A 17,091-nucleotide genomic window follows, 5' to 3' on the forward strand; every position below is an offset into this window, starting at 1 on the left:
TTGGCTTCTTGGTTTGCTACCAACTTTGAAAAACCCCCTAAGCCCACACACATAAGCAATCTGCAAAGATGCATACAAATCTTGAATATACAAGTTTAGTACCTTGTACGCAATGTGGGAGCAATCACAACAGACCGGTGTTGAATTCTGCATCAGTCTCACAGCAATTTATTTATTTATTAACAGTTTCTTATATAGCGCAGCATATACCGTTGCGCTTATCATATTTGACACATTGTAACACCATAAGCTCAGTAGATGCAGAAAAGTAATACAGGTTGAGTATCCCATATCCAAATATTCCGAAATACGGAATATTCCGAAATACGGACTTTATTGAGTGAGAGTGAGATAGTGAAACCTTTGTTTTTTGATGGCTCAATGTACACAAACTTTGTTTAATACACAGAGTTATTAAAAATATTGTATTAAATGACCTTCAGGCTGTGTGTATAAGGTGTATATGAAACATAAATTAATTGTGTGAATGTAGACACACATTGTTTAATGCACAAATTTATTAAAAATATTGACTAAAATGACCTTCAGGCTGTGTGTATAAGGTGTATATGAAACATATATACATTCTGTGCTTAGACTTGGGTCCCATCGCCATGATATTTCATTATGGTATGCAATTATTCCAAAATACGGAAAAATCCGATATCCAAAATACCTCTGGTCCCAAGCATTTTAGATAAGGGATACTCAACCTGTATCGCATAAATTATTATGAATGGGATGTCCACAAAAAAGGGACACGTTAGAGATGCACAGAGTATGTATAATGAGATTGAAAAATGATCAATCCCGGGATTGGCTGCTTTTCAATGTGTCCAACCCCCCCTGCCCTGACCAGCCCAGATAACTCACTGCAATCTGGACGGGAGGGAGGGTAGGACACTTCCTGTGAGATCTGGCAGGCGGAGGTGAGGTCCGACGGGTGGGCAGGGCGGCGGTGAGGTCCGACGGGTGGGCAGGCGGCTGGCTGCGCAGCATGACCTCTGACTTCACGTCACGCAGTGTGCCCAGCCGGTGCCAGCGGGAGGTGAGCAGAGGAACCTGGGCAGCGTCTGAGCCTCCTGAGGACGCTCAATGCTGCCCGGCATTATAAACAACTAAATTGCTGGCCAATCCCAAAATCCCTGGGTTTGGAAGCTTCAATCTTGGGATTGAATTCCGGACAATTTTAGGCAGGGATCCCGCCGATCCTGATCCCGGGATTGGCCACCCTAGCTGCAGTGCAGCTCACAAAAACGTGCCCACACTCTAGAGACACTATAGAAAAACTGGCTGTCGGGAGGCAGGGGGTGGGGTATAGAGGGGAAGAGCCTGTGTTTAGAAGTTTCTCTTAACTGTTTAGTGCCCACACTCTCTCTGCACTTGCTGTACCCCATAGTTGCTCCAGTGTCCACATTGGATGAGAGAAATGTTATACATATCAGTGGTGTACGGTTTTTAAAGCGTGAATCTATCAAGAATCACTGTAAAAATATACAGCTGCTACAATGCATATTACAAAACAAAGACAATGGAAATTCCCAAAGCATTCCCAAAACATAAATAAAAAACAATATCGGTCGATAGTAAAGTACAATTCCATACCACCACAACACCAAACACAAAAACTTCATATTTAAAATTTTGCCGAAAAAGATTTTAAAATAGTTTTTACAATAGGTAGATGCTATCTGGGCATCAGTAGGCCATATATGTATACATCTACACATCCAGAAAATAGGATTTTAAATTACCTACCGGTAAATCCTTTTCTCGTAGTCCGTAGAGGATGCTGGGGTCCTTTTAGTACCATGGGGTATAGACGGGTTCTTTGGGAGCCACTGGCACTTTAAGAGTTTAATAGTGCGGGCTGGCTCCTCCCTCTTTGACCCTCCTACCAGACTCGTCTAGAAACTGTGCCCGATGAGACGGACATACTTCGAGAGAAGGAAATACACAGATAGTGGTGAGATTCACACCAGCTCACACATAACAAAAAAGGAAAGCCAAGCTAATCAACTTGGAACCATTCAGCAACGGCTGAAACAACAATACAGAACCAAGTAACAATGCAGGAACACGAAGCACTGGGCGGGCGCCCAGCATCCTCTACGGACTACGAGGAAAAGATTTACCGGTAGGTAATTAAAATCCTATTTTCTCTTACGTCCTAGAGGATGCTGGGGTCCATTTAGTACCATGGGGATGTACCAAAGCTCCCAGTACGGGAGGGAGAGTGCTGAGGTTCCTGCAGAAGAGATTGACCAAACTTTAGGTCCTCAGAGGCCAAAGTATCGAACTTGTAGAACTTAGCAAACGTGTTCGACCCAGACCAAGTAGCTGCTCAGCAAAGCTGTAAAGCCGAGACACCCCGAGTAGAGTGGGCCTGAACTGATTTTGGATACGGCAAGCCTGCTATAGAATAAGCATGCTGGATAGTAAACCTGATCCAATGAGAAATCGTCTGCTTAGAAGCAGGACACCCAACCTTGTTGGGATCATAAAGGCCGAACAAAGCGTCCGACTTCCTGTGACGAGAAGTTCTCTTCACATAAATTTTCAAAGCCCTCACCACATCCAAGGACTTTCAGATAATTGAGGAGTCAGTAGCCACTGGCACCACAATAGGTTGGTTGATATGAAAAGTTGACACAACCTTTGGAAGAAACTGCTGACGCGTTCTGAGCTCAGCCCTATCTTCATGGAAAATCAAATAGGGGCTCTTCCACGACAATACCCCTAATTCTGACACACGTCTAGCAGATGCCAATGCCAACAGTGTGACCGCCTTCCAAGTAAGAAACTTGACGTTCACCTCCTGCAAAGGTTCGAACCAATCCGATTGCAGGAACTGCAGCACCACATTAAGATCCCAAGGTGCCGTAGGAGGCACAAAGGGTGGTTGGATGTGCACAACCCCTTTCAAGAATATCTGAACCTCAGGGAGGGTAGCCAATTGTTTCTGGAAGAAAATAGACAAGACCGAAATCTGGACTTTTATGGAGGCCAAGCATAAGCCCACATCCACACCTGCCTGCAGAAAGAGGAAAAACCGTCCCAGTTGAAACTCCACCGTTGGAAGCTTCTAGGATTCACACCAAGACACATATGTTTTTTTCCAAATTCGATGGTAATGTTTAGACGTAACTCCCTTCCTAGCCTGAAGTAAGGTAGGAATGACCTTCTTCGGAATGCCCTTCCGAGCTAAGATCTGGCGTTCAACCTCCATGCCGTCAAACGTAGCCACGTTAAGTCTTAATAAACGAATGGCCCCTGTTGAAGAAGGTCCTCGCGAAGATCGTCCATGATCCAGGCCCTCCTTGCCCAGTCCGGAGCAATGAGGATCGCCTGAACTCTTGTTCTTTTTATCAGTTTGAGAATCCTTGGGATGAGTGGAAGTGGAGGGAACACATACACTGACTGGAACACCCACGGAGTTACCAGTGCCTCCACCGCCTGGTGAGGTGGCCAGATCGGAATATGAAGGTACGCATCCTTGATATCCAGGGATACTAGGAATTCCCCCTCCTCCAGACCTAAGATCACCGCTCTCAGAGACTCCATCTTGAATTTGAATTCCCTTAAGTAGGGGTTCAATGACTTTAGATTGAGAATCGGCCTTACCAAACCATCTAGTTTTGGCACCACAAACAGGTTTGAGTAATAACCCTTGTAATAACTCTGCTTTTACCAATTTTTGAATGGCTTCCTGTAGGATAGCACTTTCTGTCAACGAAACTGGTAAGCTTGATTTGAAGAATATGTGAGGTGGGAGTTCCTGAAACTCCAGTCTGTAGCCCTGGGTAACAATGTCTGTCACTCAGGGGTCCAGGCCTGATGAAGCCCAGATGTGACTGAAATTTTTTTGGTCTTGCTCCCACCTGCCCGATCTCCAGGCTGGAAGGTCCACCGTCATGCTGAAGATTTCGAGAAAACAGAACCTGGTTTCTGTTCCTGAGAACCCGTTGGTGCAGGTGTTTTGGATTTTCCCTGACCACCCCTAAAGAAGTTGGAAGGGGATGTGGATTTTTAAAATTGTGTGGTCCGAAAGGACTGCAGTGTGGACGTAGGATAAGATTTCCTAGTCGGTGGAGCTGCTGAGGGGAGAAAGGTTGACTTACCCGCAAGTTGCCGTGGAAATCCACGCATCCAATGCATCCCCAAACAGAGCCTGACCTGTGAAGGGTAGGTTCTCCACACTTTTCTTGGATTCTGCCTTCGCAGTCCATTGGCGTAGCCAGAGTCCTCTGCGTGCTGATACCGCCATGGAAGTAGCCCTTGCATTCAGCACTCCAAGGTCCTTCATGGCCTCCACCATGAACCCAGCAGAATCTTGTATGCGACGCAAAAACAAATCAATATCACACCTATCCATAGTATCTAAGTCCTCTAGTAATGTGCCTGACCACTTTACTATGGCTTTAAAAATCCACGCAAAAGCAATAGTGGGCCTTAAAGCCACACCTGTAGCAGTGTATAGAGATTTGAGCGTAGTCTCAATCTTGCGGTCAGCTGGCTCCTTTAGGGCGATTGAACCAGGGACAGGTAAAACCACCTTTTTAGACAACCTAGATACAGAAGCGTCTACTATAGGTGGGTTTTACCATTTCTTTCTATCCTCTTCAGGGAAAGGAAAAGCAATGAGAATTCTTTTAGGGATTCTGTAATATTTTCTCTGGGTTTTCCCAGGATTTTTCAAATAAAGAGTTCAGCTCTTTAGAAGTAGGGAAGGTGAGGGAGGATTTCTTATTTTCTGTAAAATAAGATTCCTCATCCAGCTCAGGTAACTTCTCAGTAATATGCAAAACATCCCTAATGGCTTCAATCATCAACTGCACCCCCTTAGCAAGGGATGCATCCCCCGCATATCCCCATCACCGTCCCCTGTATCAGCGTCGGTATCAGTGTCAACTTGCATTATTTGGGCAAGTGCATGTTTTTTAGGGTATGTAGGTGGGTTATTTGAGGGAGTAGGACCTGAATGCTGCAACCCCTCTACAGACTCTCTCAAAAACTGCATCTCTTTCTCATTATGTGACATCCTTGATGAAATCTGTGATATCATTCCCCTTAAAGAATCCACCCATGGGGGTTTGGATTCGACAGGTTGGGAAAGCACATTGCAGTCCTGAGTACATGGGATAGAATCTTCAGGAGAAGATACACACTCTGCAGCACAGGATACAGAGCCCTTAGACATGGTAATGTGGATAAATACACATACACACAGGAAAATGTCAGGCACAGTTTCCCCAGAGTACCTTCAGAGAGTCACAGAGTATAAGGAGCCAGCCCCACAGTGCCCCAGTGAGCAGTTATTATGATAACAGCCCGGCGCAGACTAAATAACCTTAGTAGGTTAAATTGTACAAACTACACTCTCCCCCCACTGTCTATAACACCCTGGTACCGCAATAACTGGAGTTATGTGGAGGGTCAGCGCTCCCTGTCAGCGTGTCTCAGAGTTCTGCAGGGAGAAAATGGCGCTGGTGAGTGCTGGATCCGCTCTGAGGAGAAGCCCCACCCCCTGAAATGGCGCGCGGCTTCCCGCACATTATGTTTATACTGGCCTGAGGTTTTTAATGCTAACAGCGGGATTAGCCCCTGTTAGCTACATTACCAGTGTCAGGGTGATCGCGCTGGCCCAGGACGCCCCTCAGCCGCATCTACAGTAACCTGTTGCTGAGCCTTCATGGAGCGCAGCCTGACAGAGCTGCGCTCCCACCCTTGTGCCACCATTCCCGCCGGCGACCCGCTAAACGGGCCGCCGGCGCTGAACTCACCACTCTTCTTTCTTCTGGCTCTGTTAGGGGGCAGCGGCCGTGCTGCGGGAGTGAGCGGTCGTCTCGTGGGCTTGCGATCAGCACCCTCAGGAGCTCAGTGTCCTGTCAGCAGAGACAGAGAACCATTAACTTCAAGAGTTGGTTCCTACTCCCCCCCTAAGTCCAAAGAAGCAGGTAAGCTGTTGCCAGCAGCCTGCCTGTACCTAGCAACTCTTAGAAAAACAATAAAACTAGAAAAACTCCTAGGAGCTCCCCTAGCTGTGACCGGCTCTTCCAGGCACATTTTCTAAACGGAGTATGGTAGGAGGGGCATAGAGGGAGGAGCCAGTCCACACTATTAAACTCTTAAAGTGCCAGTGGCTACCAAAGGACCCGTTTATACCCCATGGTAATAAATGGACCCCAGCATCCTCTAGGACGTAAGAGAAAATAGTAGTGAAATCACGGATAGTCTACTTGCACTACCATATACAGATGTGTCCTCAAACATCATTGCTGCAGTCACACCAAACAGCCCCTCTGGCACACAGGTCCAGTGAGACATTTCTAGCGTTGAGCATCTTTCTTGCAGAAAATGCATCAGTTGCAACACAGCTAGGAAGAACCAGGAGCCTGTGCTGATTAATTTGACATTCAACACTTGTATATCTGTGTGGACACAATCTCTGAATTGTATTCGAAGTGCTACAATGTAGCAGCCGCAGCTTAATTGAAATACAAGTTACGTTGTGCTCCATAAACACAGTCGCATGCAGATATAAAGTGTTGCATATCACATTAATCAGCACAGTCTCCTGATGCATCAGTCACATTGCATTAAGACTAAGACGCATTTCAGGTTAATAAAAAGAGAAGAAGAAGAAGATACCTGCCGACGCTGAGTTGCAAGTTACCTGGCGGCTCACTGTTGCTAGGCATCTCACGCTGCATGGAGTTTTTAAACTAGATGTATTAGGACACATCTGGAAATTAAAGCGCTAAATGAAAATAAGAATTTACTTACCGATAATTCTATTTCTCGTAGTCCGTAGTGGATGCTGGGGACTCCGTAAGGACCATGGGGAATAGCGGCTCCGCAGGAGACTGGTCACAAAAGTAAAGCTTTAGAACTACCTGGTGTGCACTGGCTCCTCCCCCTATGACCCTCCTCCAAGCCTCAGTTAGGATACTGTGCCCGGACGAGCGTACACAATAAGGAAGGATTTTGAATCCCGGGTAAGACTCATACCAGCCACACCAATCACACCATATAACTTGTGATCTAAACCCAGTTAACAGCATGATAACAGAGGAGCCTCTAGAAAAGATGGCTCACTACAGCAATAACCCGATTTTTTTGGTAATAATAACTATGTACCAGTATTGCAGACAATCCGCACTTGGGATGGGCGCCCAGCATCCACTACGGACTACGAGAAATAGAATTATCGGTAAGTAAATTCTTATTTTCTCTGACGTCCTAGTGGATGCTGGGGACTCCGTAAGGACCATGGGGATTATACCAAAGCTCCCAAACGGGCGGGAGAGTGCGGATGACTCTGCAGCACCAAATGAGAGAACTCCAGGTCCTCCTCAGCCAGGGTATCAAATTTGTAGAATTTTACAAACGTATTTGCTCCTGACCAAGTAGCTGCTTGGCAAAGTTGTAAAGCCGAGACCCCTCGGGCAGCCGCCCAAGATGAGCCCACCTTCCTTGTGCAATGGGCTTTTACAGATTTTGTCTGTGGCAGGCCTGCCACAGAATGTGCAAGCTGAATTGTACTACAAATCCAACGAGCAATAGTCTGCTTAGAAGCAGGAGCACCCAGCTTGTTGGGTGCATACAGAATAAACGAGTCAGATTTTCTGACTCCAGCCGTCCTGGAAACCTATATTTCCAGGGCCCTGACAACGTCTAGCAACTTGGAGTCCTCCAAGTCCCTAGTAGCCGCAGGCACCACAATAGGTTGATTCAGGTGAAACGCTGAAAACCACCTTAGGGAGAAACTGAGGACAAGTCCTCAATTCCGCCCTGTCCGAATGGAAAATCAGATGAGGGCTTTTACAGGATAAAGCCGCCAATTCTGACACGCACCTGGCCCAGGCCAGGGCCAACAGCATGACCACTTTCCATGTGAGATATTTTAACTCCACATATTTAAGTGGTTCAAACCAATGTGACTTTTGGAACCCAAAAACTACATTTAGATCCCAAGGTGCCACTGGAGGCACAAAAGGAGGCTGTATATACAGTACCCCTTTCACAAACGTCTGAACTTCAGGGACTGAAGCTAGTTCTTTTTGGAAGAAAATTGACAGGGCCGAAATTTGAACCTTAATGGACCCCCATTTCAGGCCCATAGACACTCCTGTTTGCAGGAAATGTAGGAATCGACCTAGTTAAAAATTCCTCCGTCGGGGCCTTACTGGCCTCGCACCACGCAACATATTTTCGCCAAATGCGGTGATAATGTTTTGCGGTTATATCTTTCCTGGCTTTGATCAGGATAGGAATGACTTCATCCGGAATGCCTTTCTCCTTCAGGATCCGGCGTTCAACCGCCATGCCGTCAAACGCAGTCGCGGTAAGTCTTGGAACAGACAGGGTCCTTGCTGGAGCAGGTCCCTTCTTAGAGGTAGAGGCCACGGATCCTTCCGTGAGCATCTCTTGAAGTTCCGGGTACCAAGACCTTCTTGGCCAATCCGGAGCCCGAATATAGTGCTTACTCCTCTCCATCTTATAATTCTCAGTACCTTGGGTATGAGAGGCAGAGGAGGGAACACATACACTGACTGGTACACCCACTGTGTTACCAGAGCGTCTACAGCTATTGCCGGAGGGTCCCTTGACCCGGCGCAATACTTGTCGAGTTTTATAAACATGTGGAAGACTTCTGGGTGAAGTTCCCACTTGCTGACAGTGCTATCACATGATTTTCCGCCCAGCGAAAAATCCTTGCAGCTTCTGCCATTGCCCTCCTGCTTCTTGTGTCACCCTGTCTGTTTACGTGGGTGACTGCCGTGATGTTGTCCGAATGGATCAACTCCGGGTGACCTTGAAGCAGAGGTCTTGCTGAGCTTAGAGCATTGTAAATGGCCCTTAGCTTCAGGATATTTATGTGAAGTGATGTCTCCAGGCTTGACCATAAGCTCTGGAAATTCCTTCCCTGTGTGACTGCTCCCCAGCCTCGCAGGCTGGCATCCGTGGTTACCAGGACCCAGTCCTGAATGTCGAATCTGCGGCCCTCTAGAAGATGAGCACTCTGCAACCACCACAGGAGAGACACCCTTGTGCTTGGTGACAGGGTTATCCGCTGATGCATCTGAAGATGCGACCCGGACCATTTGTCCAGCAGGTCCCACTGGAAAGTTCTTGCGTGGAATCTGCCGAATGGGATTGCTTCGTAGGAAGCCACCATTTTCCCCAGAACCCTTTCATTGATGTACTGAGACTTGGCTCGGTTATAGGAGGTTCCCGACTAGCTCGGATAACTCCCTGACTTTCTCCTCCGGGAGAAACACCTTTTTCTGGACTGTGTCCAGGATCATCCCTAGGAACAGACGACGAGTCGTCGGAATCAGCTGCGATTTTGGAATATTGAGAATCCAATCGTGCTGCCGCAACACTACCTGAGGTAGTGCTACACCGACCTCCAACTGTTCCCTGGATCTTACCCTTATCAGGGAATCGTCCAAGTAAGGGATAACTAAAATTCCCTTCCTTCGAAGGTGTATCATCATTTCGGCCATTACCTTGGTAAAGACCCGGGGTGCCGTGGACCATCCATACGGCAGCGTCTGAAACTGATAGTGACAGTTCTGTACCATAAACCTGAGGTACACTTGGTGAGAAGGGTAAATTGGGACATGAAGGTAAGCATCCTTGATGTCCCGAGACATCATGTAGTCCCCTTCTTCCAGGTTCGCAATCACTGCTCTGAGTGACTCAATCTTGAATTTGAACCTCTGTATGTAAGTGTTCAAGATTTTAGATTTAGAATCGGTCTCACCGAGCCGTCCGGCTTCGGTACCACAACAGTGTGGAATAATACCCCGTTCCCTGTTGCAGGAGGGGTACCTTGATTATCACCTGCTGGGAATACAGCTTGTGAATGGCTTCCAAAACTGCCTCCCTGTCAGAAGGAGACATCGGTAAAGCCGACTTTAGGAAACGGCGAGGGGGAGACGTCTCGAATTCCAATTTGTACCCCTGAGATATCACCTGAAGGATCCAGGGGTCTACTTGCGAGTGAGCCCACTGCGCGCTGAAATTCATTGAGACGGGCCCCCACCGTGCCTGATTCTGCTTGTAAAGCCCCAGCGTCATACTGAGGGCTTGGCAGAGGCGGGAGAGGGCTTCTGTTCCTGGGAACTGGCTGATTTCTGCAGCCTTTTTCCTCTCCCTCTGTCACGGGGCAGAAATGAGGAACCTTTTGCCCGCTTGCCCACGAAAAGACTGCGCCTGATAATACGGCGTCTTCTTATGTTGAGAGGCGACCTGGGGTACAAACGTGGATTTCCCAGCTGTTGCCGTGGCCACCAGGTCTGAAAGACCGACCCCAAATAACTCCTCCCCTTAATAAGGCAATATTTCCAAATGCCGTTTGGAATCCGCATCACCTGACCACTGTCGTGTCCATAACCCTCTACTGGCAGAAATGGACAACGCACTTAGACTTGATGCCAGTCGGCAAATATTCCGCTGTGCATCACGCATATATAGAAATGCATCTTTTAAATGCTCTATAGGCAATAATATACTGTCCCTATCTAGGGTATCAATATTTTCAGTCAGGGAATCCGACCACGCCAACCCAGCACTGCACATCCAGGCTGAGGCGATTGCTGGTCGCAGTATAACACCAGTATGTGTGTAAATACATTTTAGGATACCCTCCTGCTTTCTATCAGCAGGATCCTTAAGGGCGGCCATCTCAGGAGAGGGTAGAGCCCTTGTTCTTACAAGCGTGTGAGCGCTTTATCCACCCTAGGGGGTGTTTCCCAACGCACCCTAACCTCTGGCGGGAAAGGATATAATGCCAATAACATTTTAGAAATTACCAGTTGTTATCGGGGGAAACCCACGCATTATCACACACCTCATTTAATTTCTCAGATTCAGGAAAACTACAGGTAGTTTTTCCTCACCGAACATAATACCCCTTTTTGGTGGTACTCGTATTATCAGAAATGTGTAAAACATTTTTCATTGCCTCAATCATGTAACGTGTGGCCCTACTGGAAGTCACATTTGTCTCTTCGACGTCGACACTGGAGTCAGTATCCGTGTCGGCGTCTATATCTGCCATCTGAGGTAACGGGCGCTTTAGAGCCCCTGACGGCCTATGAGACGTCTGGACAGGCACAAGCTGAGTAGCCGGCTGTCTCATGTCAACCACTGTCTTTTATACAGAGCTGACACTGTCACGTAATTCCTTCCAACAGTTCATCCACTCAGGTGTCGACCCCCTAGGGGGTGACATCACTATTACAGGCAATCTGCTCCGTCTCCACATCATTTTTCTCCTCAAACATGTTGACACAAACGTACCGACACACAGCACACACACAGGGAATGCTCTGATAGAGGACAGGACCCCACTAGCCCTTTGGGGAGACAGAGGGAGAGTTTGTCAGCACACACCAGAGCGCTATATATATACAGGGATAACCTTATATAAGTGTTTTTCCCCTTATAGCTGCTGTATTTTTAATACTGCGCGTATTTAGTGCCCCCCTCTCTTTTTTAACCCTTTCTGTAGTGTAGTGACTGCAGGGGAGAGCCAGGGAGCTTCCCTCCAACGGAGCTGTGAGGGAAAATGGCGCCAGTGTGCTGAGGAGATAGGCTCCGCCCCCTTCTCGGCGGCCTTATCTCCCGTTTTTCTGTGTATTCTGGCAGGGGTTAAATGCATCCATATAGCCCAGGAGCTATATGTGATGTATTTTTCGCCATCTAAGGTGTTTTTATTGCGTCTCAGGGCGCCCCCCCCCAGCGCCCTCAGTGATCGGAGTGTGAAGTGTGCTGAGAGCAATGGCGCACAGCTGCGGTGCTGTGCGCTACCTTATTGAAGACAGGACGTCTTCTGCCGCCGATTTCCCGGACCTCTTCTGTCTTCTGGCTCTGTAAGGGGGCCGGCGGCGCGGCTCTGGGACCCATCCATGGCTGGGCCTGTGATCGTCCCTCTGGAGCTAATGTCCAGTAGCCTAAGAAGCCCAATCCACTCTGCACGCAGGTGAGTTCGCTTCTTCTCCCCTTAGTCCCTCGATGCAGTGAGCCTGTTGCCAGCAGGTCTCACTGAACATAAAAAACCTAAAACTAAACTTTTCACTAAGCAGCTCAGGAGAGCCACCTAGTGTGCACCCTTCTCGTTCGGGCACAAAAATCTAACTTCTAACTGAGGCTTGGAGGAGGGTCATAGGGGGAGGAGCCAGTGCACACCAGGTAGTTCTAAAGCTTTACTTTTGTGCCCAGTCTCCTGCGGAGCCGCTATTCCCCGTGGTCCTTACGGAGTCCCCAGCATCCACTAGGACGTCAGAGAAATATAAATATGGAAGGTGCTATTAAAGATAAGGAAACCACACATAGAGCTGTTGTATTAGCAATTAAAACTGCACTTACAGGTAGGTGGTCATAATGTCGACAAGAACATTGCAGACAATATGCATGCCGTCACCATGTCGTCAACCTAGTTAAGACTCTAATTAAAGCATCTTTACAATGTCAGCAGTATACCTCTAAACATATTCCTTTAACAGCATATTTACAGTTTTACTACAAACAGCGTTAAGATTCTTTAATTATAGTTTAACAATGACAACATCATGTTACTGGGATTATGGTGCCGACATTAACATTGTAATGCTCTTGTTGAATTATCAAGCAACACCGGCACTAACATATAGATGGTGACATAGTATAGTAGAAAATGTGCAAGCTGTTGAACTCTATGGTTAGCCTGCCTATAAATGCTACTGTCACCATCTATATGAAATGGCCATATTACATTTATTGTTTAATAAACATCTTGATCTACTGTATGAGCCATTTCCATATCTTTAACCACGCCAACCTGATTTATACTGAATTTAATATGTCATTAAACATCTCCTATTGCTATGAACATTCCGATAATCTGACTGGATGCAGGATGATCCAACTATGCCCACTTCAAATCTAGGGACATCTAAGACGGAGTTAATTATATTTCCACCGGCCAATAGTAGGTACCAACCTGATATCTCTATCACTGTTGAAAACTCGACTATCTACCCTACCCCACAAGCTCGCTGCCTAGGTGTCATCCTTGACTCTGATCTGTCCTTTGTTCCCCACATTCAATCTGTCTCAAGATCATGTTACATGCATCTAAAAAACATATCCAAAATACGACCATACCTTACACAAGACACTGCTAAAACTCTAATCCACGCTCTCATTATCTCCCGCATTGATTATTGCAATAGTCTCCTAACTGGTCTTCCCAAAACGAGACTCTCACCACTACAATCCATTCTGAATGCAGCGGCGAGGCTTATCTTCCTTGCTAGACGTTCATCGTCTGCAGATCCACTCTGTCAGTCCCTCCATTGGTTACCTGTACTCTACCGCATTCAATATAAAATACTTTTACTCACACACAAGGCCATTAACCAAACTACACCAACGTACATCACTTCGCTTATCACAAAATATCTCCCAACCCGACCTCTTCGCTCTTCACAAGACCTGCGGTCTCTCATCCACTCATTACTCGCTCCCACTCACGACTGCAGGACTTTCATCGGGCTGCACCCACTCTGTGGAATGCCCTACCACGCACAATAAGACTCTCCCCTAGTCTCCAAACCTTCAAGCGTTCCCTCAAAAATCACCTCTTTAGGCAAGCGTATCAAATTCCTGAACCACCCACATAACTTTCATAAACCTTCCTATCAAATTACATCCACTCTGTACAGTCCACACATATCCTCACGTCTTCTCATTCTATGCAATAGATAGCACCTTTCCTTGTGTACATATGCCTATTTCCCTATAGATTGTAAGCTTGCGAGCAGGGCCTTCCTACTTCTATGACTGTTATCACCCAGTTTGTTATTGTTATTTCAAATTGTAAAGCGCAACGGAATTTGCTGCGCTATATAAGAAACTGTTAATAAATAAATAAATAGGGACATCTTAAATGAATTGTAGATTAAATACAATAGGCCAGTAGTACCCAAACTTGAACCACGGCGCCCTAGAGTATCAGCAGTTTTTTACAGACCCTAGGATAAAAGTTTATTACTGATATACTAGGTACATTGTGCCTGTCATTCTTAATTTTAGTTATGTGGTGGTGTACAGCCGTGCTTGCAATCATCCACGTTTTATGATAGGCAGACACTAGAACTGGTTTTGCCTATCACTTTGACCATAAACAATTTGATTTGGTCCTGGACCACCAACCCGAGAGACCCCTGCATGAGCCTTGAAGCACTTAGGCACACAGTTTGGGACCCACTGTAATAAGGTACTCAAGCGCTTGTAAAATATACCTTAAAAAGGAATTAGCAGTAACAAAAAATAAAAATAAAATAAATAAATAAAAAAAATAAAAATAATAATTTACAATAAAAGCAACCATGGCTTTTCAAGTGCAATAGTGTTACACTGGTCTTCAATCTCACCCTTGCTTCATGACTGTGGTTTTTCCATAGGCCTTTAATCATCCCCTCTTTGGGACTGCTTTGGAATGATTCAAGAGTGTATGGGATGTTCAAGATTTCAAACTCTGACAGATAGATGCAGCACTTCAGGTAATGTCTTATGTAGAAGAAAAAAAAATCTGTTAAAGCAGAACTTCAAATTTTAATGCGATTAACTGTAATGCTGGCCATACACTTGTGCGATGCCCCGCGACGCGACATCGCGGGGCATCGCACCAGCAGTTCAGGTACGATTATATCTTGAGACGCGATATTCGACCGGCGTGCCCGCGCATCGCTTCTCAAGGTACCTAAAATGTGCATACAATCCTTCAAATTCTCTCACAGATGTGGTTGAAATCGAAGGATAGCACCGATTATCTCATAAGTGTATGGGCCCCATAAATTTCAATGTCAGATTATTCATACAAAAAAGGAAAAGTGACATACTGTATGGTTAGTTTTCCATCTCAACTTTAGTTAATTGGATGGTATGCATAACATTATTTTATTACTAATATATTTTATTCAAAAGGTGTACACAGGGACGTAGCCAAAACTTTATGGCCCAATGCTTCAAGAGACACATCTCTGCTGTAGTTGTTAATTTTATGCCCCATATTAGTAGCTGAACCATAGTAGTGCCTTTGTTAATGTTATGCCCCATAGTAGTGCCCTAGTTTATTTTATGAACAATAGTAGTGTCCTAGATCACATTATGGGGCTGCCAGTACACATTTTGAAACACAGTACCTTCAATTCACATAATGAAATACAGTAGTGTTCAGTTCATATTATAACAAATTACACTGCCCCGTTTATATTATGCCACACTATAGTGCCTACAGTTCACATTGTGACACATTACAGTACCCTCCAGTTTATATTATACCACAATACAATGAGCAAGTGAGATTATGCCACGTTATAGTGCCCTCCATTTCAGTTTATGCCACATTACCATCCACTATGCACCTCTTACTGAATGGGTCAGACCCAATTGCTTACCTGGCAAATTGAGGAAAATGATATGTACTGTAACTATATACCCTCGGTCCAGTGCTCCCTAAGTCTCTGGGCCCCATCGCCCATTGGTGTACAGGGAAAATTAAATGGTATAGAGAAATAATATACTATTAAAAGGTTCAAACAGACAGTACACAGGGAAAAATCTAAATGTACAATTATTATACAACTAGTGAATACAGTTAATAACAAAAGCAATCAATGATCCAGTGCACTGAAAAGGGTCGACAGGAAGGGCAGCGTATACTGAAAGCATAGATACAAAAATATACAACACTAGCAAGCAATAATCATTGTTAACAAATGTTCTGCTTACTTTACTTGGTTAATAGGTTTTTTGACGAGTGATACCACAGTCGCTGTGTCAGCTAAATAGATTAAGCACTGAAGAGCACGACTTCTATGTGCAAAGGTCAACTTAGTGTCCCCAATAGGCTGTAAAAAGATGAAAGAATTTTTTTTTATAAAAAATAATTTCTTTTAGTTTTTCACAAGTAAAATTATATATATATATAATAAGATTTATATAATAAGATTTTACTCACCGGTAAATCTATTTCTCGTAGTCCGTAGTGGATGCTGGGACTCCGTAAGGACCATGGGGATTAGCGGCTCCGCAGGAGACTGGGCACAACTAAAGAAAGCTTTAGGACTACCTGGTGTGCACTGGCTCCTCCCACTAAGACCCTCCTCCAGACCTCAGTTAGGATACTGTGCCCGGAAGAGCTGACACAATAAGGAAGGATTTTGAATCCCGGGTAAGACTCATACCAGCCACACCAATCACACCGTATAACTCGTGATACTATACCCAGTTAACAGTATGAAATATAACTGAGCCTCTCAACAGATGGCTCAACAATAACCCTTTAGTTAGGCAATAACTATAAACAAGTATTGCAGACAATCCGCACTTGGGATGGGCGCCCAGCATCCACTACGGACTACGAGAAATAGAATTACCGGTGAGTAAAATCTTATTTTCTCTGACGTCCTAAGTGGATGCTGGGACTCCGTAAGGACCATGGGGATTATACCAAAGCTCCCAAACGGGCGGGAGAGTGCGGATGACTCTGCAGCACCGAATGAGCAAAACCTAGGTCCTCCTCAGCCAGGGTATCAAACTTGTAGACTCTTACAAAAATGTTTTAACCCGACCAAGTAACAGCTCGGCAAAGTTGTAAAGCCGAGACCCCTCGGGCAGCCGCCCAAGAAGAGCCCACTTTTCTCGTGGAATGGGCTTTTACAGAATTAGGGTGCGGCAGTCCAGCCGCAGAATGTGCAAGTTGAATCGTGCTACAGATCCAGCGAGCAATCGTCTGCTTAGAAGCAGGAGCACCCAGCTTGTTGGGTGCATACAGGAGAAATAGCGAGTCAGTTTTCCTGACTCCAGCTGTCCTGGAAACATATACTTTTCAGGGCCCTGACTACATCCAGTAACTTGGAATCCTCCAAGTCCCAAGTAGCCGCAGGCACCACAATAGGTTGGTTCACATTAAAAAATAATTCCACCTTAGGAAGGAATTGGGAACGAGTCCTCAATTCCGCCTTATCCATATAAAATACATATAAGGGCTTTTGTATGACAAAGCCGCCAATTCTGATACACGTCTGGCCG

The 17,091-nt window shown here is 45.8% G+C and overlaps 1 protein-coding gene across 3 annotated transcripts in view; it reads right to left on the reverse strand.

Annotated features, from left to right (window-relative positions):
- Positions 1-17,091, reverse strand: part of KNTC1 (kinetochore associated 1) — a 736,750-nt gene that overhangs the window by 61,333 nt on the left and 658,326 nt on the right. For all 3 annotated transcript variants that reach the window (XM_063964446.1, XM_063964444.1, XM_063964445.1), the window contains 2 exons: positions 15,790-15,908; positions 14,430-14,565 (listed from right to left, as the gene is read on the reverse strand). In XM_063964446.1, coding sequence (XP_063820516.1) covers positions 14,430-14,565; positions 15,790-15,908 — 255 coding nt within the window. The remainder of the gene's footprint in view (positions 1-14,429; positions 14,566-15,789; positions 15,909-17,091) is intronic.

This window comes from Pseudophryne corroboree, chromosome 1, assembly GCF_028390025.1.
Source record: "Pseudophryne corroboree isolate aPseCor3 chromosome 1, aPseCor3.hap2, whole genome shotgun sequence".
NCBI classification, from domain to species: domain Eukaryota; kingdom Metazoa; phylum Chordata; class Amphibia; order Anura; family Myobatrachidae; genus Pseudophryne; species Pseudophryne corroboree.